Source organism: Martes martes (assembly GCF_963455335.1).
Source record: "Martes martes genome assembly, chromosome: 7".
In the NCBI taxonomy this organism is placed as follows: Eukaryota; Metazoa; Chordata; class Mammalia; order Carnivora; family Mustelidae; genus Martes; species Martes martes.
The window spans coordinates 2755541-2781604 of NC_137894.1; the positions used below are offsets into that span (position 1 = coordinate 2755541).

General features: G+C 49.8%; 1 protein-coding gene across 1 annotated transcript in view; it reads right to left on the reverse strand.

The window, feature by feature from the left end:
• Window positions 1-26064, reverse strand: part of EFL1 (elongation factor like GTPase 1) — a 116707-nt gene that overhangs the window by 10844 nt on the left and 79799 nt on the right. Inside the window, exons 16-18 of the mRNA XM_080808147.1 lie at window positions 21000-21131; window positions 17014-17161; window positions 7496-8478 (exon numbers count right to left, since the gene is read on the reverse strand). Coding sequence (XP_080664273.1) covers window positions 7496-8478; window positions 17014-17161; window positions 21000-21131 — 1263 coding nt within the window. The remainder of the gene's footprint in view (window positions 1-7495; window positions 8479-17013; window positions 17162-20999; window positions 21132-26064) is intronic.

Below are 26064 nucleotides of genomic sequence, written 5' to 3' on the forward strand. Positions count from 1 at the left end.
AAACACCAGCCCTGCCCGCTGTCCGGACCAGAAGTCTGCATTACAGAAACAGAACAGAGGGTCAGAAGGGAGCGGCAGGTCACCGAGACCCATCACGGAGGGATTCTGCTGGCCTGGCTCCAGCTCACCTGTCCCGCGTGGCCCAGGCCAGGTCAGGGCCACTCTCCCTGCTGGGCCACTCGCCAGCCCCAGATCTTCTCCCCTTGAGTTTGTCAGCTCTAGTTTCTATCACACGGGACGAGTGACATCCCTGTGGCACAGAGCAGCCTGTAAGCTCCTCGAGGACGGCTGTCTGGCTTTCTCTTCTCTGCCGCGAACACCCCCCACCTTTCCGTGTCAGGCCCTTCACTCCCTGTTCTACCCTGACCCTTTCCTACCCAGGCACTGTGACCTGCTCTCCCCGCTCTTGGTATGCAGCGCCCAGAACTGAACACGACACTCTGCGTATAGTCTGGAAGCTCGGAGATAAGCACAGTGACGGTCTGTCTCCCACAGGCCGTATGCATCTGCCTGCAATTCCTAGGAGGGGAGAAAACCTTAGAAGAGCAGCCGGCATGTGTGAACGAGTCACCTCGACCCAGCGAGCCGATTCCAGGAGGAGCTTTGGGTGGCCTGCGGAGCACGAAGCAGCGCGCTGGACCGGTGGGGATGAGCCCCGGGCTGCGCCGCCGCGGCCACAGCTCCTCCCCTTCCTTCGGGGGTCGGGCCAGCGGGCGCGGATCAATAACTGCAGTGGAGGCTGAGTGTAATCAGTTGTGTCATTTGGAGCCACACAATTTGAATTCCACTAAGTCCTAAAACTGGGGCACAGTGATGGATCACCGAACAGAGGAAAACGGCTACCAACAGAACCTTCCAACTGCACGTGGCTTTCGAGACAGACGCGTCCACACCGGGACCCTCTCAAGCTGTCGCTGCTCTCCCGGAGACGCTGTGGCAGCCGCCAGCTGGGAGGACCCGCGAGCACATGGCCTCTGCGAGTCCGCCAACCCCCTTCAACCCACGTGTGCTCCTGTCTGTGCGCCTGTCCATGTGCCCAAAGATCGCGTGTGGCCCACTGTGCTGCAGCCGAGGCCCCAAGAGCAAGCACCCATCGGGGGAAAAAATGGCAACTAAGAGGCGCACCGATGGAAACGGCGTGGTGAGGGCTGGCCTTTGAAAGACCGCGCCACGAACGTCCCAGCCCGAACTCGAGGCCTGAATGTGATCAAGTGACCCCGGCAGCCACCCAGGACAGGACAGTCAGCACAGATGCTGTGCGCCCGGCCACACGGGGGCGCTCACTGCCGCGGCTCGCTTCGAGGTCCCTGCGCAGGGTCCGCCACCCCACAGCACGCCCAGTCCCACCCACGGCGGCGAGCTGCTCAGGACTCACAGCCCGCTCAGAGTCACCTGCTCCACCGGGTCTGCTGTGGGATCCTACGATCAAAACCATCTCTTCGCCATCTGGCGTCACCGAACCTGCTCTGCTCCGGGGTGGCATTACACATTCTCGAGTGTGTGTTTCCTTCGTCTGTAATAGGGAGCGAGACCCCAGCCGTTCGAGCTGGAAGGCTGGCAATTAAAGGTATGATCCCCCCCCCCGCCAGAATTTAGGAAAAAGCAAACAAACAGGAAACAATGCAGATTTCCATTTGGGGATGATGGGAAGTAAATTACAGCACAAGTGGATGGGATGTTCTGCAGAGGTTAAAATGAACTCTGTGAATACTAAGTAGCCAAATGGAGGCAGCTTATAAAAGAAATAAATGTAAAAAGCAAAACATCACACTCCTTCTACCGTTACAGCTATGCAAAAGGTACTGTTAATGGGCAAAGATTGCAAAAGAAAGTGGAAAACGACACACTGATTTCCAAGAAGGAAGATTTTGCTTTCATCTTGTGGTTTCTGTTACTGCTGGTAACCCTTGCGGTGTAACTTCAATGAACACACACACGCAGAGGAATCGGTGGGCACCGGCGATTCTTAAAAATCAGGTCACACCAACCCCTCTCCCTGTGTCACAGAGCGAGCGGACTGCTAAATCAGGCGGCTGTGGTCGACGGGATGCAGGTGGGCCTCCACCGAACGGGGGCCACAGTGTGCTGTGGACACGGTGGGGAGCGGGGGCTCCTCTACAGAGGAACTCGGCCCCGAGTGTGCAGGAAGTGTGTCAGCAAGTTGCTCCCCTCCCCCCCCGGCACGACGGATCAGTGCCCTGACTGCAGTGCTGTGCCCTTCCGATGATCGCCGGCCATCCACGGGTTCGGAAGGCAGGATGATCAGATCCGAGGTGGACGGGAGGCTAATCAATACCGGGACAGAATCACCGTGATGAGGCGAGGACCCACATTCAACAAGACGAGTTCCTGTGAGTCAGCGCAAGGTTGCACAGTAGCTTTCAACCAACCAGCCATCCAGGGTGAGAGGTCATGTTGAGCAGAAGCTCCTAGAAAACCAAGTGGGAACGCGTACTCTCTACGCCCCGTCGCAGTCCCCTGTGCTGAGCTACAGACAGAGCCAATTTCACACTTAGCTGCTCAGCTCCAGATTAGTCCAGCCAGCCCAGCCCGTTTCAAAGAACCGTCACTTTCAAAAAGTCTACCCTGTTTCGAATTCTGCTAATCCCAATTTCTCATAAAATTTCACTGGAAGACCACATTTATTCACTTGATTCAGCTCCGCTGTGCTTTCTGCTGTACATAATTAGGCTTTGTCACCTAACTCACCTCTCAAAGCAGGAATTACGCTTAACACAGTGCAGGCATCTCTACACGTCCATACATTTTTGTTGAAATGAATTACGAGATGCTAATGAAGCTGAAAAAGAACCTGAATTTGGAAGAGAAGAGGTTTTTAAAAGTAAAGGGTGACACTTCTTGAGGCTGTTTCTGAAGCGGTAAGGCAGGTGTGTTCTCCCAATGCGAGCATTTAACACAGGGAGGACCGCTGTAGCCCACATGGTGATGGAAAGTCTAGAACTAGCAGGTAAAGTTATTTTTCATATATGAAGTTGCTGCCAACATACATGAGGAGCCAGGAATGAAAGAAGCTGTCCAGTTAGAAGAGGGAATACAGAGGGAATACAGAGACAGCTGGCTCCTCAGCGGACAATCACAAACACAAACGAATTCCAGTGTCCACTGCTGAAAGTTACAGGCAAAGGCGCCTGCGTGATGCTTGGCTGAGCGTCCGTCCAGCTCTTGGTTGCAGCTCAGGTCGTGATCTCAGGGTCGTGAGATCGAGTCCCGTGTCAGGTTCCGCACTCAACAGAGTCTGCCCGAGATCCTCTCTCTCCCTCTCCCTCTGCCCCTCCTGCTCATGCTCTCTCTCAAATAAGTAACTAAATAGAATTTTTTAAAAAACTTAAAAAAAGTTAAAGGTAATTTTCATGGGTAAAAAATGAGAACAGAGCCACACCTTTAAGAAAGTAGACTTCATAGGTAAAGAAAGCCATCTTCTTGGCCTCACTTCCCCAGGTAAAGCGATTTTGAGATGACTATTTTTCCGCAGAATGTCCCAACCTGACTGTGAGCAATTCTATCCACTTACAAAGGGATTTCTTGTTTTAAGTCTGCGTAGAAAGAATTAAGTTTTTAAAACAGACTAAGGACAGTCCTTTGGCCCAATAAAAAAGACCTAAACTTGTCTTTTTACTTGTGCCAATTCTTGGAGAATTCAGAGCATCCGCCAGCAAAGCCTGGAAGATCCCTGAGTACCCAGGCAGCAAGCGAAGGCCTTGGGAACATAGAGGCTGCCTCGTCTCTTGCTCTGGATGAAGCTGGTGGTTTAGAAAGAAGGAAAACAGAGAGCGCGAGCAGCTGGCCGTGTGGCCCTTGGGTGCTAGCACGTGGCCATCACTACAGAAGAACCTCTCAAAGCAACAAGAAAATGGACGGAAGAGAAGACCCTCGTCTCTAAGCAGCTTCACACGGATGAGGGCTTGACACCAGCTCGGGAGGGAACGATTCCAGACCACGTCAAAGGCGGAGGGTATGGCACGGGTTCCAGGAATGTATCAAGAAGGCCGGCCAGTGGCCACAGTACGGAGGCCACGCACAAACCAACCCCCACACGGGTGCCACATCACGGGATCAGAGGCCCCGCACCAGGGACTGTGCGCCGGAATCAGGCCAGGCAAAGACCGACTCTGCTCCTAAGAGAGAAGAGGGAAATCCCCCTGATCGAGATTCGTGTCTCTTCCTGTGACACGCCAGGACAGAGTGGACGGCCAGGTGCACAGCCAGGTTGGAGAAAGGGACAGGATCACAGGGGTGTTTTGAGGGACTGTCCTAGGGCTGCCTGGCCACGTGCAGGGGCCTGGTGCTGACTTCCTACAGGAAACGGGAAAGCGGGCCCGGAGCACTGACTCAGCAGGGATGATTCAGCGCTCTGCCTGGAGTTTGGGTCTGACAAATGCGGACAGCGGTTCCGGCTTCCTGTGGTAGGTGGGACATCTGCCTTCTCCGAAAGCCAAGGACGAATGCCCCCCCCCCCCAAACAGAAAACGCCCGGGAGCTGGCGGTTCGGGCAGGAGACCGGTGTTCCCGTCACTCCCCCGGGAGCACAGGAGAGGGAAGGACAGGCGCAGATGTGCGGGGACCCACGATTTTCGGAAGGATCATTTCGACCACATAAAGGAGGAGAAACAGAACAAGTTTTAGGACAACACACTCGAAGATGCAATTCCATTCAGGAATAACGAGAGTCTGAAATATCAACCACAAATGGTCCCAGTGAGAGAAAAAGGAGCAGGGACCCTCCCTGTCCCCCAAATAGAACAGGAGCTCCAACATGAATCCGTCGGGCTGAGGAAGGTCGCTGCTGCGTCCTCACGTGGTTCCAGGAGGACACGCGCAGCGGACGGAAGAAGAAAAGGCGTCAGGAGAGCATGCGGGGTGTTGCGCTGACCCTACCCGAATTAAAGGGCCAACTAATGACAATTGATGACACCAGAAAGGATCTTCTCCATTCTTTTCGAAGTAAGGATGAGACATGCCCACACTGTGGACAAACGTGGGCAGAGTCAATAGAGAAGAGCCAGGAGGCCGGGCTTCCTAGCACGTGTGTCCTGCACTGTCCTCAGTGAGGAGACCAGGGAACAGACCGCGGCCCGGGAGCAAACACAGGAGAGAGGACACCCGCGTTCAAGACAGCCGAGAAGTGGATGAGCAGGTCCCCGACCTCCTACACGGGTTCCGACTCTGGGGCCGGAGCCTGTACCTCACGGTCCTCACAAAACTTGTCCTTCTGAGAAATCATGGGTAATCTCTGCCAACAAGTGAACTTCAGGGGCGAAAAATAACCCCAGGTTCTAGAAATTGCAGACTTGGGAGCCATATGGTAATTTCCTGCAGCTTTAAGAAAATATTAAAGATTTGTACATATTTATACAAGCATGATTTAGGCCTTTGGCGATGCGTGGAGTTTCTGACACAACATCTTATCAGCCTACGCTTACTTCTCCTGTGCGGTGGGTAACACCGATCATCGGGGGGACGCACACACACGAAGGAGCCTCCATCAAAACAGTCCACTTGCTGCTTAACAGGGTTTCAGGTCTCACCAGGCAAGGAAAGACACACGAAAAAAATGAAGAAAGAATCCATATGTTAAGATTGTGGTGATGGGACTTTCTCTTGGTATTACAAAAAAAAAAAAAAAAAAAAAAAAAACCCCACAAAAAAGCCTTCCTGTCCTATTGTGTATCTACATAAAACCCAAGGGAAACGAGGAATCGCACAGAGGCGTTTGTGGGACGACACAGAAATTTCTGTAGTCTAGTCAATCACCAAAATTTGGATTCTGCCTCCCGGGGGACAAGTGGAAGATGTAACTTATGTAAAAAAGAAATGATGCTGATCCTAACTCGCTGTGAGTCAGAGACGGGATGCAATCGCCAAACGCCGCGAGGACAGTGTGGCCACACCTGGGAGATGATTGCGCGTCTGGGCTCCGCGCTGGTCAGGACATCTGCGGGGCTCCGTCCACGAACGGCTGCTTGAAGCGGGACGCTAAGTAAGGTATGGCCCAAGGGACAGCGACACAGCAGCAAAAGGGCACAAAAGACCCCACCGTGAAAGCAGAGCCAAAGGCTCCAGAGAGTTCTCTGCCGGACATACACTAGAGAACAGATGTGCTCCTCGGGCACAGGACGGGCCACCGCTCGTAGGAGGGATGGATGAGGCCCACATGGCTGGAAACGGGCAGGAGACAAGACTCTCGCCCAGGAGAGGCACGGTGACGCCTCGTCACCAACAGCCTGTGAGCTGCCCATCAACGGAGGTGTTTGGGGGGGGGGGGTGGCACCTGTCAGGGTCTCCTTCATGGTTCCCTGAGTCTAACTCTACCTCCGCCTTCATGAGTCAGGAAAGTTCTCGCTGACAATGGACAATGGCTGGGAATGGTCTTGACTGGTTTCCTCAAACTTACCTATGGGTCCCACGAGCTGTGAACGAAACGCTGCATCCAAAGGCGGCTGAGACCCGCTGCGCAGGACCCGTGCCCCCGCTCCCCACAGGTGTCCCGCAAGCACACACGGGCTCTGAGCGGTCCCGCATCACCAAACCCGTGGGGCTGGTCCATCCAGCTGTTCCCGACACGCTGCTGTGGCCGCTCCGTCCCTATCCTCAGGGCCCTGCCGCAGAGGCGGGCCTGAATTTCTTTGGGGCAAAAACACCCCAACAATTTAGGGATCTGCTTTCAGGAATGAATCAGCAGAAGAACCTTACTAAAATGAGTGTAGAACCACCACACGTTGACTCAAAGGACCTCCGCGCTAGAGGAAACCGGGTCACCGGGGTCCACTCTCTCCACCACTGCTCAGCCGCCCTTCTGCGCTCCTGGGCCCCGCGGGAGAGCCGCCCGCGCCGGGCTCGGCTCCCAGCCCCGGGCTCGGCTCCCAGCCCCGGGCTCGGGCTCTCGTGTCGCTCTTCCCTGATCGCTGAGTGAGACCGTCCTTGTCACGGGTGAGGGAAAGACGTCTCAGCGAGAAGGGCTGTCAGCAGCTACTAAATGCCAGGGCTACGAATCTCGAGGGATCCCAGAGGATCCTCTTCCAGAGAGAGGAAGGTCAGAGTAGGATCTGACGTAACGGTCAGGGACGAGTGAAGCCCCCGCAACGGTCTTCCAGAAGCCCCGTCGTGTCAGGTGGGTCAGAATGTCCCCGCCCTCCTTGACCGCCTGCAGAAGGGCTCTGGGTACCTAGCCTGAGAGAGAACGCCACAAAGGTCTGGGGGGTAACGCGAACGGGCAGTCTACACCTCGTCCACCACGCCTCTCGTCACACAAAACAGTCTGTCTGCTGCAAGGGAAGACCTCTGGTGACGAGGTTCCTCCCCCCACAACCCGTCATGATTTAACATGTAAGGCACCCGGCTTTCAAAGATCTTAGCTCTCAGTAAACTAGATGCCGATGCAGCTTCTGTAAAACACACAGTAAGCGCGTTTGAGTTTTCTGACCTCGGGGACCTCGCCATCACCCCCGGCACGTCTCGCTGTCCTCGCCCTTCTTACCGAGAACGTCGCCGGTGGCCATGATGTCACACGTGTACATCGCTGCCATCAGACGCTGGGGCTTCACCTGCAGGGCATAGCGACATGCCTCCTTCATGGTGGCGATGAGCTGTCCTGAGAAGGGTCCGTAGCAGTCAGTGGGCGAGGGCTCTCCTTTCTGGGAGGTCTTCTTCTCCGAGGGCTCGGAGTCACCATCTTGGAGCCCTGGGTGTTCGCCGCCCCCGGCACAGGCCTCCCCTTCCCCCTGGGCATCCTGCGCCACATCCCTGTGCTCTTGACTGTGTCTACCACCTGACCCTTGTTCCTCCAGCTTACTCAGGTCCCATCTTTCCAGAACGAAGCAGACGCCCATGAGAGGCTCCTCACACATGGGCCCAGAGAGGGTTGCTAGCTGGAAACCACTCACGATGCTGTTGCCCAAATCTCGGTATCTACTGGCCTCTTTTGAAGCTTTGATGGCTGGGCCTGTCCATACTGAGTTCTGAAAGTCTTCGCTTTTATTAACTAATATGTTGGGCCCACATTTTCTTGGGCCAAATGACCAGATTTGGTCGACAGTGTTCCTCCATTTCCGCCCTGTCAGGTATCGCTCTAGTTTTCCTTTGAATTCGCGAATCTTCTCTTGGGTTCTCTGGTGGATCATCTGAGCATGTCTGCCCTCGTTCACAGAAGACGTCAGCTGCTCCAGAGAACGAATCAGATCACTATTTTCTTCCAGAATCTGTGTGACTTCTTCCGGAAGGGGCATGGCTCGAACACTGAGTGTGGCAAGCTTATTTGGGGTTGTTATGGTGATGAGCCCGTCCGCGTCAACCTGGATTCCTTCAGGGATCTTGCTCTGATCTTCTTTAGTTTGGTGGATAACTGCGACTTTCTGCTGTTTGCCTATTTCTTCATTGACCATGTCGACTCTGGGTGGTTTTGTGATTGTTTCTCTGAATGGAATAATGGGTTCAGAGACACTGATTTGAATCTTTGCAAACCTACAGACAAAGTCAAGAGAAACAAGGTTATAATACATGGCATCGGAACCCCTATGCACAACTACCAAACAACGGAGATTCTGCAAAAACACAGCAACATAAAAGTGATTTTACTAGGAAAGATCGGTACTGTACGTTACATCAGAATTCAGAGACCACTTTCATTTCGGATTGAAAGGACTACCTCTAACAGGAACACCCCTTCAGGGAGCTCTCTGTAAAGATACGAATTTCACCGCTTTGTTCACTCACAGAATAAACAAACCATCTACTCAGATAAAAATGTTTTGAGTGGAAAATAAATATTTTAATAAGATCTGACACATGAATTCTTTAAAATACTATTTGCCCATTTCAGAACCTGGAGAAGAAAAGCTCCACAATTATCGCTCTAAACAGAGGAAGAATCACAGAACTTCCGGACCCCTCGTCAAGGGCTGACAATGGACTTGGCTTCAATAATGAGGCTCCCGGCGAGGCCAGCATGACGCAGGAGTGTGTCTGAGCAACACTTTCCCAAAGAACTTCCCCCAGTGGTGGAGACGCTCTGTACGCACTGTGATCACCGGGTCCCTGACATGTGGCTAGTGTAACCCGGGAAACTTTAATTATTTAATTAAATTTAAATAGGCACAGGGAGCGACTGAGCATGTGATATGTGGCTGGTGTGGCTGAGGAACTGAAGTTTTAATTTTACTTTAATGTGAAATAGCCACACGTGGCCCGTGGCTCCTGTACTGTATACGGGTCTCGAACCGTGGTCCAGTACCACGTTCAGACATCCCCTTTTCCACGTGTTATCAGGTTTAGTTTCACGCTGCATGTTCTCACAAATGAATTATGAGTTCACAGAGGGCGGATTCGGGGAATTGGTGTGGACGGATTGTGAGCACAAGGAAACCACGCACTCTCTTATTTTCTGTCCAGTTCACTCCCAGGTAATACCAAGGCTCTGGTCTGCTCCCCGTCTGCCACTGCCGTGACGGATGTGTCTGAATACACATACAGGTGTGCGTGTGTTCACAGGTACACTGTATGTGACACTTTGGGACTGGAGAACAATGCCTTGCTCTGAGAAATGTTAGTAAGGGAACCCAACACTAAGTTTTTGAAATGCTTACATTTGATTCTAGATTTCTGGTTTCTATAGAACATTCTGTGGGCCTGGGCAGGTATCTAGTTGATCCGATTTTATTCTTTTTGATTAAATCTGAAAACTAAGTAAACGGACGGTTTCCTAAAAAATAGCACGCTCCCCAAATTGGTAAAATTGAACCTAACTGACTCTAGAATATGGAACCTAAATACACCATAATGTGTGGAAGAAAAGAACATGAAAAAACATTACTTCCAAGAAAGGTTTTGGTTTTGCCAGTGAGTGTGTTCACTTTCAAGGGTCAGCGTAGCTCAATGCTGTTAAGGTTCATTGCTATTACTGTTACAGAAGACACAGAGGGATCTTTTCTTACATTGTATTCATTTAAAATAGACTTTGTGAGGGGCGTCTGGATGGCTCAGTCGGTTAAGCAGCCGACTCCTGATTTCGGCTCAGGTCAGGATTTTAGGGTCGAGAGAGTGAGCCCTGTGTCGGGCTTTGCATTAACAGTGGGGCCTGCTTGGGATTCTCTCTCTCTTCCTGTCCCTCTCTCTAAAAAAAACCTTAAAAATAAAAAAATATACACATGCTTGGTGAAACAGGTGACGGGATTAAGAGTACACACATGACGAGCACCGGGTATCGTATGGAACTGCTGAACTACTGTACTGCACACTGGAAACTGGCAGAACACTGATATTAACTGTGCTGGAATCTAAAAAAAAAAAAAACTTAATTTAAAAAAATCACTACTTTATTCAAGGTGTTGTGACTAATCACAAAAGTGACAGCTAAAGTCATCATCAACATGCATTTGGTGCCCACTATGCACACTGGGACGTGCCCTCCACATTTTTAGGTATTAGAAAATAATAAAATATACTTTACTACTTGAACTTGACAAAGACAGCACACACATACCTGCAGCTCAATCTTACTGAAGAATTCAGATATAAAATCTAAAATTACAGAGAAAAAAATGCGTATTTTTTCTTTTTACTGGTCACTTATTATGTATGAAGCATTGTGCTAAGTGTTTCACACATGTTACGTCTTTAGTATTGGCCTCATTTTCTAGAGGAGAAAACCCGGTAAGAAAGACTGAGGCACACCCCCAAAGTCACAGATTTAGTGGAGAAGCCAGGACTCAAATTTAGGTCTGACCTCAGAATCCGTTCTTTCTCTGGTTACGCTATCCTGAAAACTCAAACAGCACATCAAAGGAACACCTCACCGTGACACCAAACAGCTTTTATCATGGGGTATAAAAATTTATTTGTATTAAGAGATCTGTTAAAATACTATAGCACATTAAAAATGTCAAATAAAGTAATCAATCTATGTAACCATCTGTAAAACCGCTTAGCGTTCAATAAAATTTAATACCCTTTCCTGATTTTTAAAAAGGGAAACCATTTAGAAATCTCAGCAATAGCAAACATTTTTGAATTATCGTTCTGTTGAGAAAATACGCTCATGTTCTCAGAACACTCAAGAAAACCAGCTGCAGAGCTGTGAGCCTCTGATGGCTCCATCTAGGACACCGGCCCCCTTTCCTCCTGTCGTAAGGTGAAAAGGGCTGTGCACCTCCCCAGCCCGTCAACTTCCTGAGGCTCCTGACAAGTCCCCTGCGATAATCACTTAGGAGATGAATGAAAGCCACTCCGCACCATGGAAGGGGGAGCGTGCCCATGACCGTCACACCTGCAGGGCCCCTCGGGACCAGACCTCTAAAACTCCCGAGAACGCAGAGCCCGCAGTGACTTCCGAGAGTGTGCAGGAGGCTGGCTACCCCGGCCACCCCCGTGGCTCCCTGCCATTCCTGACCACCACCACCCGGAGGTCCTGCCGTCCCTGACCAGTACTTCTGTGAGATCTGGACACGAAGAGCCCTGACAGTCTCTCTGGCCGGGTCGTGACAGGCTGTCCCCTAACCTCCTTCTCCCACACGTAACATATTCACAAACGTGTGTGAGAGCTGGAAAGGAAGCTTGTATGTTAGAAGGCAGGTTCTGTTCCAAGAGAGCTAAAAACTCTACAATGTTATGTATACTCTTCAATAGGTTTAGCTGTAAAATTTTACAGGATAGGAGACAAACCAAAAATCAACCGATCTGTGGCTGACCACACAGTGAACACCCACGTACACGGTCACTCTAGTCAGCCACTGGCCCTCAGAAGGACCCACCAGGCCTTCCCCCAAGCCCATTCTGACTTTGACTGGAGTCCCTTCTGTAAAATTCCTTTTATCCCCTAAACCTTTACCCCTGTATGCTACAGCTCAGTCTGGTCTGCTTTTTGTACTGTATAGATCAACAGAATCAAATCTTGGGGTTTTTTGTTGTTGTTGTTGTTTTTAATTTATTTATTTGACAGAGAGCGAGAGATCACAAGTAGGCAGAGAGGCAGGCGGAGGGAGAGAGAGAGGGGGAAGCAGGCTCCCTGCTGAGCAGAGAGCCTGATGTGGGGCTTGATCCCAGGACCCTGGGATCATGACCTGAGCCAAAGGCAGACGCTTAACCAACTAAGCCACCCAGGTGCCCTCAAACCTTGTTTTTTCCGCTCTGAGCCACCCAGGTGCCCTCAAACCTTGTTTTTTCCGCTCTGAGCCACCCAGGTGCCCTCAAACCTTGTTTTTTCCGCTGGTTCTTTCGCTCGGTATTATGTTGTGAGGTTTCTCCACGTTCGAATAGCTAGCTTGCTCACGAGATTACTCGACAGAATTTCATGGTAAGGACATATCATGATTTATTTGTCTATCCACTACACTGTCTGAGTGGTTTCCAGTTTGAGGCTATTTAAATGTTGGTTGCCGTGAATATCCATGATGCACATCTGTCAAGCTTTGTGTTAAGTATCTTTAGCTGAGAAAGGGGAGTCGACCTGCCAAGCCAGAGGAAGCACCTACCTCCTACCTGAGCAGGGAGTATGGAATGAGATTCCAAAGTATTTGCAAAAATTCACATTCCCACGGGTTCTGTAGGTGAATTCCTACCGCCTACCTCCGCCACCAGCTGATACCGTCACTTGTAAATTTCAACCACTCTGGTGGGTACGTAGAGGTATCTCACTTTGGTTTTAATTTCCTTTCATTGATTAATAAGCTGAACATCTTCCATGTATTTATTGGTCTTGGGCTTCTGGTATGTAAAGCACCTGTTCCAGTCTTTGCTCCATTTTCTAGGGATTGTTGCCTCTCGTTCACTTGTAGGAACTTCCTGTATATCGGGGTTTTAGGTCCTTTGTTTACTGTACGTATTACAAAATGTGCTCTCTGACCCCGTGGCTGGCCTTCGAACTCTTCAGTGTCTTCCAATGATTAAACTTGACTTTGTCATTCACGCTTTTCACACCCTATTTAAAAAGCCTGCCCTATCCGGAGCTCTCAAAGATATTCTCCTGTTATCTTCTGGGTACCTTATGATGTTGCCCTCCACACCTTACAGTACACCTGGAATAGATTTCTGAGTTCGGGATGAGGTCGAGGCATTCGGGACAGAGGTCCGAGCTGCCTGCACTGTCTGCGGAGGGGCTGGCCCTCCCCGCTGCTCCACTGCACCTCTTACATCTGAGCTCTCCGCACAAGTCCACTCATCTGTCTAGCCTCGTGTCCACGGCACATGGCCGACTTCTGGTAGCTTTGCAACGGGTTTTGATTTCTAGCACAGTAAGAACCTCCACCTTGTTCTACTTTCTCAATAGGTTTTGGTCATTACTGGCCCTTTGCATTTCCACACAAACTTTAGAATCAACTTGTCAGGCTCTGCAACTTTGACTGGGACGGCTCTGAATGTATAATCAGTTTGGGAAAAGCTGACATCATTTTAATACTAAATTTTTAAAGCCATAAAGATGGTACATACCGTCTTTTGTGTCTTACAGTTTTTACACAGAAGACCTACAAATGAGTAAGTTTTATTCCTGGATATTTGATATTTTTGTTACTGTAAATGGTCACCTTAAAACAATTTTTGTTTGATGTTTGTTAATGGTAGACAGAAATGCAATCCATTTTGCCTATTCATCTTGAATAGAGCAACCCTGTTGAATTTACTTACTAATCCTAACAGTTTCTATAGATTCTTTCCTCGTACATAATCACGTGCAAACGGTGGTGGTTTTAATTTTCCTTTTTGACTCCCACATCCTTTATTTTTTATTCTTTATAGTGCTGTCCAAGACCGCGAGTACAGCACTCCACAGAACCTGTACTGGGGGGTACCTTTGTTTTACTTCTGATCGCAAAAGAAAGCTCTCAAACATTTCACCCAGTAAGTACATGTTCACTATAGTTATTCTGAAGATACTCTTTATCGGTTTAAGGATATTCCCTTCTATTCTTAGTTTGCTAAGAGTTTTGAGCATGCATGAATGTTGAATTTTATTAAATGCTTTTTCCTTTGTCCACTGAGATGATTTCTCTCCTTTCTGTTAATCTGGTAAAGGTACATTGGTATATGTATTTTTAATAAAGATTTTATGTATTTGAGAGAGAGAGAGCAAGTGTGAGCAGGGGGAGGGGCAGAGGGAGGAGCAGGCTCCCCACTGAGCAGGGAGCCCAACGCGGGGCTCAACCCCAGGACCCCGGGATCATGACCCGAGCCAAAGGCAAACACTTAACCAACTGAGCCACCCAGGCGCTCTGATTTTTTTTTAATGTTATTCCAACTTTGAATTCTTATGATATTATAGGACTATCAGGCTTTCTATTTTCCCACTGGTCAGATTTTTCAGGACTTTGTCCATTTCCTTTAAAATTTATCAATATGAAACTGCTCATGATATTCTCTTGTTTCTTGACCCAGGACAAGCTACCTGGCACCTAATTCATTAAGATGCCCCTAACTCCAACATGCCATCGGGGCACTTGAGATTGCAATGACTTTTTGTCAACACCAGCTGATGTGGCTCCCTCGGGGTCACTGTACAGCATGTGACATAACACTGGCTGACTGGGTCCCGATGGGCCTGTCCACCCTCCTCTCCCACGCTTGGTCCAGCAGCCTCCCCAGTTAACTGTGCACTCCGGGGGAAGAGGGGATTCCTTCCTCTGGGGCGTCCAGGTCTCCTCTCTGATGCGGAAGGAGAACAGTGGGCTTGAGCATGAGGTCACTTCTGTTGCACCAGGTCACAATGCAAAGGAAATTATTTTTGTTTTGTGTTGAAGGGGAAGAAACTGGAATTTTTAGGAAAAGCAAATAACAAACACTTCAGAATTTATCAAGTGTCTTATTGAGCAGTATATACATTTTTGAAAAGCAGACAGGTCTTTGCTCTTGTTAGCCTCATTCAATGTAAGTCTAAATTATTTTCAGGTATTTGGATAGGCTATTTTCTAAAAAGGTTTACACAGAGTAATTCCCAAAATAAACTGATTTATAAAATATTTTAGTGCTAGTTAAGGACATATTTCTAAAAAACTAATTTCTTTTTATTATATATATGCTATGGTTTTTTTCCTCCTGAGAGAAAAAAGTACCCATAATGAATGCCATGAGGAAAAAATGGAAAAGACTAAACAAACATACAAATAAGTAGTAATCAATTAAAATCAATTTTAGGTTAATGGGAAAGCATTATGTGAAATGTAATTCTAAGTGCCAAAAAGCATCTTTTTAAAGAGGAGTTAATGGCCCGAGAAATGTAAGGTTATTTAACATGGATTTTAATTGGCAGCAGAGTGTGAAAAGAGAGAAAATAATTTAGTTCAAAGACCCCAAAAACTAACATAACATTTCAATGGTTTTTAAAAAATCCTCTTGAGAACTGTTCTTCTTTTAAAATATACCTTAAAAATTGTCCAATTAGTATTACTCTCTAACCAATATTATAACCTTCAGAAATTGTAAGAAAATGGTGTCAAACATGGAGGAGACGGAAGAGCTGCCGTCCAGTTTTGTACTAATCATGGCTATAAGACATTTAAAGGAGGAATAAACCACAATGTCATTTTAAACGGAAGCACAGAGCTGAGAAAACTCCCCCTCTGGCAGAAGTGTCTATAACATTCCAAGGATGGTGCTGTTGGGGAGCTGTTCTCATGCTCATCCACTATCAGCAGCAGCGGGAGCACTGTAGCAGGAGTATTCAGCAGGAGTATAGCACCAGTAGTGTAGCAAGAGTACTGTAGCACGAGTATCGCAGCAGGAGTACTGTAGCAGGAGTATTGCAGCACAAGTACTGTAGCTGTATTGCAGCAGGAGTACTGTAGCAGAGCACTGCGGCATGAGTACTGCATCAGGAGGACTGCAGCACAAGTCCTGTAGCAGGAGTATTGCAGCAGGAGTACTGTACACAAGTACTGCATCAGGAGTACTGTAGCGGGAGTACTGCAGCAGAAGTATTACAGCAGGAGTACTAATGGGTAGTACTATTACCAACATGACTGACTCATCTTAAGGATTACATGAGACAACTACCGTTTAACACAGTGACTGGCATGCCATATTTAGTATATAATTATGTTGGTTATTTATAATGACCATTATAATTATTATGGTCCCCCAAAATTTTAAAAATAAGAGGAAGGAAGGCCATTACAAGGCAATTCACCAAAGAAGAAAAATGAATGGCCAAATAAACACAGAAAGAAATCTTTGGTTAGTAAGCACAGAAAATGCGTTTATGAACACCTGTTGCTTTCCAGGTGGGGGGAGTTTGTTAAAATGATAACATACAGGGTTGGCAAAATTTGAGAAAAGAAGCACTTTTAAATACTTTTTGCAGGTGTAAACCATATGGGCCTTTCTTAAGGATAGTATAACTCATAAGCCTAAAAAATGTGCCAGCAATATATGGCCCGCGTTCAGCCAGTGGGCCGCCCCCACGCAGGGTCCACGTGTGCGGAGCGTGCACGGAGCAGGCCGCGGGTTCGCGAGCCCATGCGTCACGAACGTGATCTCTGCGCTGTCAGTGCATGGCTCCTCTTACCCTTCTGTATTCTCCTAATTGCTACGATAAACACACAGTAGCTTGGGAATAAAGCGGGCGAGCGTTACCGACACAACGTGATCTGGGATGCCTTTTTGTGACCGGTCCCCATCAGCAGGACGGAGAAATGGAAAGGTCTCCCAAGTGCACCTTGTGGAGGTGACCTCGGGAAGGCCAGAAGTCTGCCCCAGTCGCTCCTACGATCACAACATAGGAGTCCGTTCTGTGACATGCGTGTGTGTACGCTCACAGGAAGATAGTCACATGGGAAGCTATTTCAGGACCCGAGCTTAAAAATGTGTAATTATTCCAGCACAGAAGTAAACCGTCAGTCACCAAAAACTGAATCTACGACCCAACAGCACAGTAACAGCTCATGCTCAAGTTGGGGGCCTTTCGTTTTTCTCCAGAAACAATCCACGGTCTAAGGTCCTCTGGTCACACCGACCACTCCCCCCTCACCGCCCCCGACTTGGGGGCAGTGACAGCTCCGTCTGCCACCAACCTACCTTTCTGTCAAGTCATCCAGGCATCGCTGGAGGTGGACCTCCCCCGCCGTGACTAAAACGTGCTCTCCCGTTTCTTGAATCAGAACCTGGACGCACGGGTCGGCCTGGTTCAGCAGCTTCATCCCCTTGACGAGCTGAGGCATCTCACCTGGGTCAACGAGAAGAAGGCTACTCAGTGCAGCGAGCGGACGGATCAAACCTCCGGCCGATGCCCGTGGCCACCGAGGGGAAAAACACAGTGAAGTGAACTCCTAAAACAACTCCTCCCAATCATGCAGCATGGGAGGAGAACGGTCTCCTGCTGACTCACGAGGACACAGAGCGAACACGGGACCCTCAGCACTCACCGTCAGGACCCCAAAGCTGGTCCACATCGCTTTGTCAAATACTCGGCAAATACAAACTACTGCCATCGTATGTGTGAATCCACCTAATCTTATCACAAACGTCCATGTTCTATACCTATAAACGTAACAGAACTCTCCCCCAGAGAAGAGTTAAAACCAACAAATCAACAAGTAAAGACAAAAAACCACTTCCCGTGGTATTCCCTTAAAGAAACTGGTGCAGGGCCACACGTTTAAAAGAATCTCGCGAGACTGTTTGAGGCACCTGCGCGTTTCTGGAAAAAGCTGCCCTCCAGGCCACGGCCACTATGCCCATGTGCTTTTCCCTACAGTCTGTGGTCCACGTCTCGGGCTCGGCTGCTTCTTCACGCCTTCCCGTGTGCTCAGCAGCTACTGTCCACTCGGGCGGAGCAAGTCTCTCCTCGATGCTTCAGCAGAGACCTGGCCCTGAAGGCATTTCTGTGCAGCCTGGTTTCACGTCGACATTTGAAGGCCCCACCATGCTCAACGCCCGGTTCTCAACAGGCCAAACAAAGCCACAGGGACTCTCTGCCATCAGGGGTTTCCAACGCTTCTACTCCAGATCGATCTGTTCATCCGCACCTACTCAGGGCTGAGATAAGGCTTCTCTGGTGACAACTAACACTTCGTATCAGCTAGCGACGCGCCAGCAAGTCCTTCACAGGTAGGAACGCATTAATGACGCGGCTGGATGAATGTTCTTGTTTTATAGATGAGGACACAGGTTCGGAGAAGCTGAGGACTTGTGCCAAGGTCAGGGCGTCACTGGCTCTGGCGCATGCGGGACGGGGGTCAGAGCCCACACAGCTCAGGCAGCCACGAGCCACACGTGGGCTGCACAGGGTCGGAGGACCCCCCCAGCGCGTGGGGCGGCCACAGGCGGTCTCATTTGCTCCTTTTCAGCATACTGTGGTCTTCCTTTGCCTCATTAAGTGGATTTACAGATACTACCCAGCGTTAACGAACTTAACCTTCACAGAAATTTCAACATGGCTGAAAAACATTTGTGCGAAAAGACCACTGGTAACATGAATAACACAAAGCACAAAGGGAACAATAAAATAAATGAAAAAGCTTTTTGCCAGCTCCCCATTTACTAAATTAACAAGTCCTTAAAAAAAAAAAAAAAGGCACACACACTTAAATCTCTCTCTTCATGGGAAAGGTGACAGTTCAACAACACGCAAAGGAGAAACTTTCTTAAAACAAAACCTGGAATACGGAGACATTTTGAAATTAAATGTTTGAAAATGTTTATTTATAATGATAGTCATTTTGCTGGCAGAAACAGCCTCTATTTAACCTCTTATTAAATCTGGAAGCTGATCTTCCTAACCAGCCTAAAAATCTACCAAATGATCCATTGAAGATAAAAAATCAACATCTTTTAATAATGTAAGAAAGACTGAGATCATGACAAACACTCACCATCTGGATTTCAGGAAACCTTGGTATATAAACTGCCAACTGGGTTTGAAGATGGGCCCTGTGATCTAGCAAAGGCTGTGTCCGCCCAGCGGCGCTCGGGGGCGGGGCACTAGGAAGCCTGGGTCCCGGAGGGTGGCCAACCCTGTGGCCGGCAGACACGGCATCCACGGAGAGCAGGGCTCTGCCCACAGTGGGCAGGGGCACAAGGGACCAGGGCAGAGCAAACTCACAGTAACTACTCCCTGAGCATAGCGTTAGAAGTATTCCCAGACAGGGACGCCTGGGTGGCTCAGTTGGTTAAGCGGCTGCCTTCGGCTCAGGTCATGATCCCAGCGTCCTGGGATCGAGTCCCACATCAGGCTCCTTGCTCGGCGGGGAGCCTGCTTCTCCCTCTGCCTCTGCCTGCCACTCTGTCTGCCTGTGCTCGCTCGCTCTCTCTCTCTAACAAATAAATAAATTTAAAAAAAAATTAAAAAAAAAAAAAAAGAAGTATTCCCAGACATTCTCGGTGCGCACCGAGACAGACCTTGCAGCGACACAAGACAGAACGGCATGTGAATTTCAGACACAGACGTGGGAGCGGGGCCCGCAGGAGTTTCGTCCAGAACACGCACAGTAAATCTAGCAAAAACAATGTATCTGGTAGGAAAAAGGAGCAGTGCTCTTTTTAAAATTATGAAGAGAACTGGGTGCCCCTTCTAGTTCATTTTAGTTCATTTTAATTTATTTTTTACAAAGTTCAGAACATTCTAATGGAACACACATGAGGAACACTCTGGCATCCAAGCGATCAGCCCAAGTCCTACTTAGCACATCGCCTCTTGTAAGGAGAGGAAGTCAGCCTTACTGAGAGTCTGCTCCGGGCCGGGCCAGGGCACCGGGATCGCTCTCCTGCCGCCACAGCTGGGGAGAAGTCGCCGTGGCTGGGCCAGCAGCACAGGGCAGCACACGACCGCCTGAGCTCAAAACTTGCACATTTCTATGAAAACATTGTGGTCTGAATGAGCAATTCTTTCTTTACTCTCTGTTTTAAATGTTAAGATCTAAATGGAATAGAGAAGAATTAAGCCCTACTAGAAAGGCCTAAGAATGAGCTATGGTTGCCAGACCCAAAGGTCACAACTCCAGCTCAGCTGAACTCCCTGTACTGCGCCTACTTCCGAGGGCTAGAGGCGGCTGGCGACGGCCAGAGCCAGGCCGGCCAGCAGAGCAAGGGAAGAGCACGCCAGGAGGGCCCAGGATCTGGACGAGCCCAGAGAGGAAGCCGGCATCAGAGCGGACAGCGTGAACCGACGCAGCCACCAGGCGCCAGAGTCTACGGCGACGGCCAGTGAGGACGCCTGGCTCCGGGGCCCAGCGAAGGTGGCTGCTGACCAGGACTGAGCCCAAAGGTCAGAGATGCGGTCCTCCGAGTGTCTGCTCTAGAGGCCCGGGGAGCCTCAGCGCTGAGGCCATCTGGCAGAACGTGAGGCCGAGACCAGCTATCGGAAGGCCCCAGCTCCAGGGCGAGGAGGAGTTTATCTGTGTGCAAGGACAACGGGGCCGTCCTCTGTCCCGGCAGAGGAGCACCACCTGGCAGAGCCGTCCTCTGGGTCCCTGGAAGCAAGGCTGGTGGTGGTTCACGGACCTACCAGTGAGCACTGAGGATACAGGTCAGCGCTGTCTCGGGAAGCTCAAAACAAGAGTCACCGGGACTGGTGAGGCAGACAGTGCACGGGTTGTTACGTGACCGGCCGTATGGGGGTGGGGCGGCAAGTGCTTCCTCAAATGGGAGGAAACACTCCGCGTCTCCATAACCTGGCAAACCTGCAGGGGAGAGCGCGTGACTCTGAAGCCAGGAGCTCAGGCTAAGATTCTAAAACCATCACATGAAACAGGAGCTTTGCTGGGGGACCACCCCGTGCCAGGGCTGTGGGGGAGGCAGGGAGGCCCTGGTCTCTGCCCTGAACAAGGACCCCGCTTCCCAGGGAGCAAAGGGGCCTAACTACCCCTGCTCCTAAGGCAAGCTCAGACTCCCTCTGGCGAGCGGGTGGTATGCAGCGCCTCCTGGCGGGGAGATCGCTCCCATCACACCCCGGGTGAAAACCCGCCGCGCACGGCTGGCGCAGACAGTGAGGAACCAAGTAGGAAACTCACACATTTACAAGGCGTCATGAACATCACGGGCTCTGAAAAATGAAGTTGCCTTACTTGGGTGTTTTGGTTCAACAGCAACCCTCACGATCGGGGTGGCCTCGAAGTTGAGCGGTATGAACGGTGGGCAGGACGGCACGCTGCACAGAGTCGCCGACTTGAGCACGAAGTCCTGGAGGCCCCCTATGCCTGCAGGAAGGAAAACATTCGGGCGGTCAGTAAGGGGTGATCAACTCGGAATTTACGTTAGAAAAATAAGACCATCAACTCAGTGTACATGTCACGGAGGAAAAACACTTGCAAATGTGGCAAAGGAACGAGGCCAACCTGCACCCGTGGTTGCTATTTCGTTGCCGTTAAAAAGACAGGAATTCTGCGGCCTATGATTTCCCAGATGCACAAATCACACGATTACACCAAACTGAGCTAACACAGCCCGACTTTGATCACAGAGGTGGGCATGTATACGTGTGTCCGAAAATCTTATTTCTAATTGTAACTCTCAGTTTTTAAAATACATGAGTTTGGGGGTGCCTGGGTGGCTCAGTGGGTTAAGCCTCTGCCTTCGGCTCAGGTCATGATCTCAGGGTCGTGGGATTGAGGCCCGCATCGGGCTCTCTGCTCAGCAGGGAGCCTGCTTCCCCCTCTCTCTCTGCCTGCCTCTCTGCCTACTTGTGATCTCTGTCAAATAAATACATAAAATCTTTTAAAAAATACATGAGTTTGATGAAGATGAATCTCTCTTTTCCCTAAATACTCGCACAGATGTCAAGGGCATTTAGAGATGTCGAGTTTGAGGCTGCTCCGGGGTACCCCACCCAAACCACCCTTCATACCACCCCAATGTTAGAAGAGGACGTTGGCCTCCCTCCTAACCCCCTCCTGCCCTTCCCCACTGCAGGCTCCTGAAATGGGCCGCCTACGACCCTCCAGGAGGGCGCCGCTCTCTGAGCGGATGGGAGCACAGGAGAGCCAGAGGCGCGCACTGAGCCGCGCTCCCACAGTTCGAGCAGACGTTTTAGAAGAAATCAAGTAACATGAAGCCATTTTTGTGCTTCTGAGCTAAGGTAAAGATTGGGGAGGGCATGGAAGGGAGGAGGCTGTCCGCTCAAGGAGAAGGGGACGTTCAGTCAGCATTCCACGTGTCCATTTGGAGCTCAGAAACAACGAAGGAAAGGAAACAAGGAAACAACCCTGGTGCCTTCGGCTGACACCCTGATGTAAAGGTACCTGGGTGACGGACGCCTCACAACCCAGCGCTCGGCCCAGGAGAGGAACTGAAACAGAAGCTTCTGGCACACAAGCTCAGGATGCCGCAGCCAGGTCTCCTGCTGCGACCACCCAGCGTGGACGGACCTCCGCCGTCCCCCGCTCAACACCTCCAGAATTCACCACCGGACCGCGCTAAGGGCGCGCTCCAACCACAAGGAAACCTTCCTTGCATCACGCTGACACCAGTCTTCACCCCATGGCCTCACGTGCCCAGTTTGGCTCTCCAGGTCCTCCCGAGACGCGCCTCCACGTTCGCCGCCCGCCTGCGGGAGTCTGAAGCCATCTGTCGGAGCCTCACACGAAACACCATTAGCTCCTTTAACTGTTCAGCTTGACATGATTTCTAGACCTTTCTTGTGCAGGGGACCCTCCCCAGACTGAGGTTTCCAAGGTACAAAATTCAGTCCCCGCGTGTATTTATCCAGTCAAGGTGTAACTTCATCACCGCGCCTCTTGGCCCAGCACCCAGAAAGGTCTATACCAGCCCCGGCTTCTTGCCACCTCCCCCCACTGGTAAACGACGACGGAACAGATCCGGGGCTGCCCCAGTTCCAAGTGCGCTAGGAATAACATCATCTCCCCTGAGGCCAGACCCTACATCCCGTCCGACCAGCACACACGTCTTTCTTGCACACATCTCACGTGGTTTCGATGGGACAAGAGAGGCCAGTCCGTCCTCTCTCTCACCAGGAACGTGGGCTGCAGACGGTCAGCATGTTGGGAACACTGTCTGTCTGGACGTCTGGGCTACGTTCTGCTACTCCAATTACCAAATCTATTCTTGCTACATAGGTACGTCCAGATTTATCAACATGATTATAACTCCCCCGAACACAGAAAAAAGTCAATACCACGGTATTCCTAGTCAAGATTAAGGATTTCTAGAAAAAGCAATATTCTAAAGAGAGTAAAAAAATCTATCACCTGCACTATGTGTCACCATTCTCACTTATTTTAAAATACAATCTTAAAATATAAGAAAGGATGGGGTGCCTGGGTGGCTCAGTGGGTTAAAGCCTCTGCCTTCGGCTCAGGTCATGATCCCAGGGTCCTGGGATCAAGCCCCGCATCGGGCTCTCTGCTCAGCAGGGAGCCTGCTTCCCCTCCCCTCTCTCTGCCTGCCTCTCTGCCTACTTGTGATCTCTGTCTGTCAAATAAATAAATAAAATCTTTAAAAAATATATATATATAAGAAAGGAAACACTGAGGTTATTTGGGTGAATCACACACACACACACACACACAAAAGATTTAAAAATCACTTTGAGAATTTCTTGAAATACTATCAGATAATTATTAAGCGTATAACCTAATATTTATGTATTTATGCAAAACACAGTTTAAAAGAAGTTTTTTTGTTTTCAAATGCTATGAAGTACACCCAGAATCACACCGTCCTAAGACTATCAGTTTCCATTTTGATGTATTTCCCTCTTAACCAGCCCCCACAGTCACACATAATTTACCGTCACAACGTCCACAGAACTTTTATACTTTCTCTTTTACTTCTGTTGCTCTAGTCACATTGATAACAATTATGGAGGAACACTGTCTTCACAGAAAGGACATCTGCTAAGTCATTTTTCAAGTGGGACTGAGTGGGGTAAAGGACATGTTCCCTGAAGAGAATCGTTTCAGAATTTCTGGGACAGAACAAGTAACAGTTTGGGGGAAAAAAAAATCAGAAGTTAGCATGCCATCGATTTGGTTGAAGGACTAAGGAGAGGACAAGTTTGGTTTATTTTTGTTTTTTTTTTTAATATTTGTTAAAAAAGGCATGAGATCTAAATATAAGAAAGAGGGAAAACCCGGCTGAGGAAACAGGACATGCGGGTAGCACCCGGAATGCCAGCTTATTTCCATATGAACATCGCTAAGTGTCATTTGGTTGAAGAGAAATGATCCAAGTCGCCTCTGGTCCTCACTCTTCCCTCCACAAGTGCGCTCGGATATGGGAGCAGTGAACTCTGGCTCCCAGGCTGGGGTGACGGGTGACCACATCCAAGAAAACGCTGAGCCCCGCACCGTGTCCACACGCCTTCGCCTGACCCGCCCGGCACCCCCTCAAAGTCTCCTTCCTCAAACAGCAGCACTGTACAAACATGTTGGGACCCAATCTTTTCCCAGCCTCTCTCTAATGTTCCCTTTAGAAAGTATTTCAGAAACAGTATCAAGGAGCAGCTTTTAGGATCTGAGACTGGAAATATGGAGCCCGAGAGATGGACGGGCCCTTTGCTGACAATGTTCTACTCTGAACAACTCCCCAAGTGCACAGGCCGAACGCGTCTAGGACGAGGCACAACAGCGGCTGGGAAGATGGTGAAACTGTCGTGGAGTCCCACCACCGCGGCCTGCGGACCGAGCCCTCCGCCCATCTGGACGGAGGACAGCAGTACTATGCTCCGGGAGGTCTGGATTCTAACATGCACTTTTGATGCTGGCATAAAAATGGTACTGGAACTTAAAACACACACACACACACACACACACACACTCTGTGGGAAAACATGTCAACGCTCCAGCTAGAATACGGTCTCCTAACTGCTGCAGTTTCATTTCAAGCCAACGTTAACCCCACTGCTCGGGAACCACCAACTTGTCCTCCTCATCTGCTGACTCCGCCTGATGGAACAGCTTCCTTCAACCCCGCAGTAAAGGCGAGTTCTACACCGCGGACGCCGGCAGAGCCTCAGGCCTGTCAGAGCCGTGGACGTGACCTCCAGAGGGACACGAGGATTCGGAGCTATGCTGCTGAGCCCTGAACAGCACAGGGTTCGGGGCACCAGCCCCTGCGCAGTTGAAAATCCATGTGTGACTCGGACGCCCCCCGAACACAACCACTAACAGCCCTCTGTCAGCCAGAAGCCCCACTGAGAACATGGTCAGGGGATCAACATGTATTTCGTGTGTTTCGTGATTCCACAGCGCATTCTTACACGAGAGTGAGCCAGAGAAAAGGTCATTAAGAAAACCATAAGAGAAAATATGTTAACAGTACCGTGCTTCATTTACTGGAAAAAGTCCACACAGAAATAGACCCATGCAGCTCAAACCTGTATTGTTCAAGGATCAAAGAGATAAAAATTTTTTTTTCAAGTACGGGTTTCCAGAGGGGCGTGAGTCTAGAGAAGCCCCGGTTTTGGAAGCCCACCTTCTAATCCAGGCCTGTCTCTGGACACTGAAGCCATCTCGTCTGCCTGAAGTCTGCTGCCCTTATCTCGTATCTCTCAGCAGAACTCCGATGCCGCCCCCTTTGTCTCAACTACGGAGGCCATCACAGGGCATCACGCACTTCGTGACTTATCATGGAGGTACGTGGGCACTTAGGTACATGAATGCAAAATAGAATCATGCACCTTTCCCAGGCCTCCTTGGCTGATATAATAAACAGCTCCAAAGTGGGCCAATATCGCGTAACTGAGGTTTTCAGAGATCGGTCAGGTTTCCCCGGTGCGCTACACAATCCATTAAATCCACTGCCCTTTACCTTCTTGGTGCTACAAGAGGCCCCGGGGAAAATCTTACAACAGTGACATCACCGGGTCAGAATTTTTTCTTCTCACAGGGACAGATAGAGCTCATAACCAGTTAATAATAGTTCTTAGGCAAGTTACATCAAGACGGGGGGCCTTATTCTCAGAAGAGAGACGACAGTAAGGAGAAAAACGAATTATCAGAGGAATCAAAAATACTTATTTTGGGGATGTGTGGGCTTGCTGTCCTTGCCTGTGCTAGAGAAAAGGCAGGAGCCTGCCCTGCAGCATCCTGCATCAGGCAGCAGTGATAACAGGGTGTCAGGATGGAGTCTCAAATGACGCCCCAAGAAGCAGTCCTAATGGAGCGAGACCAC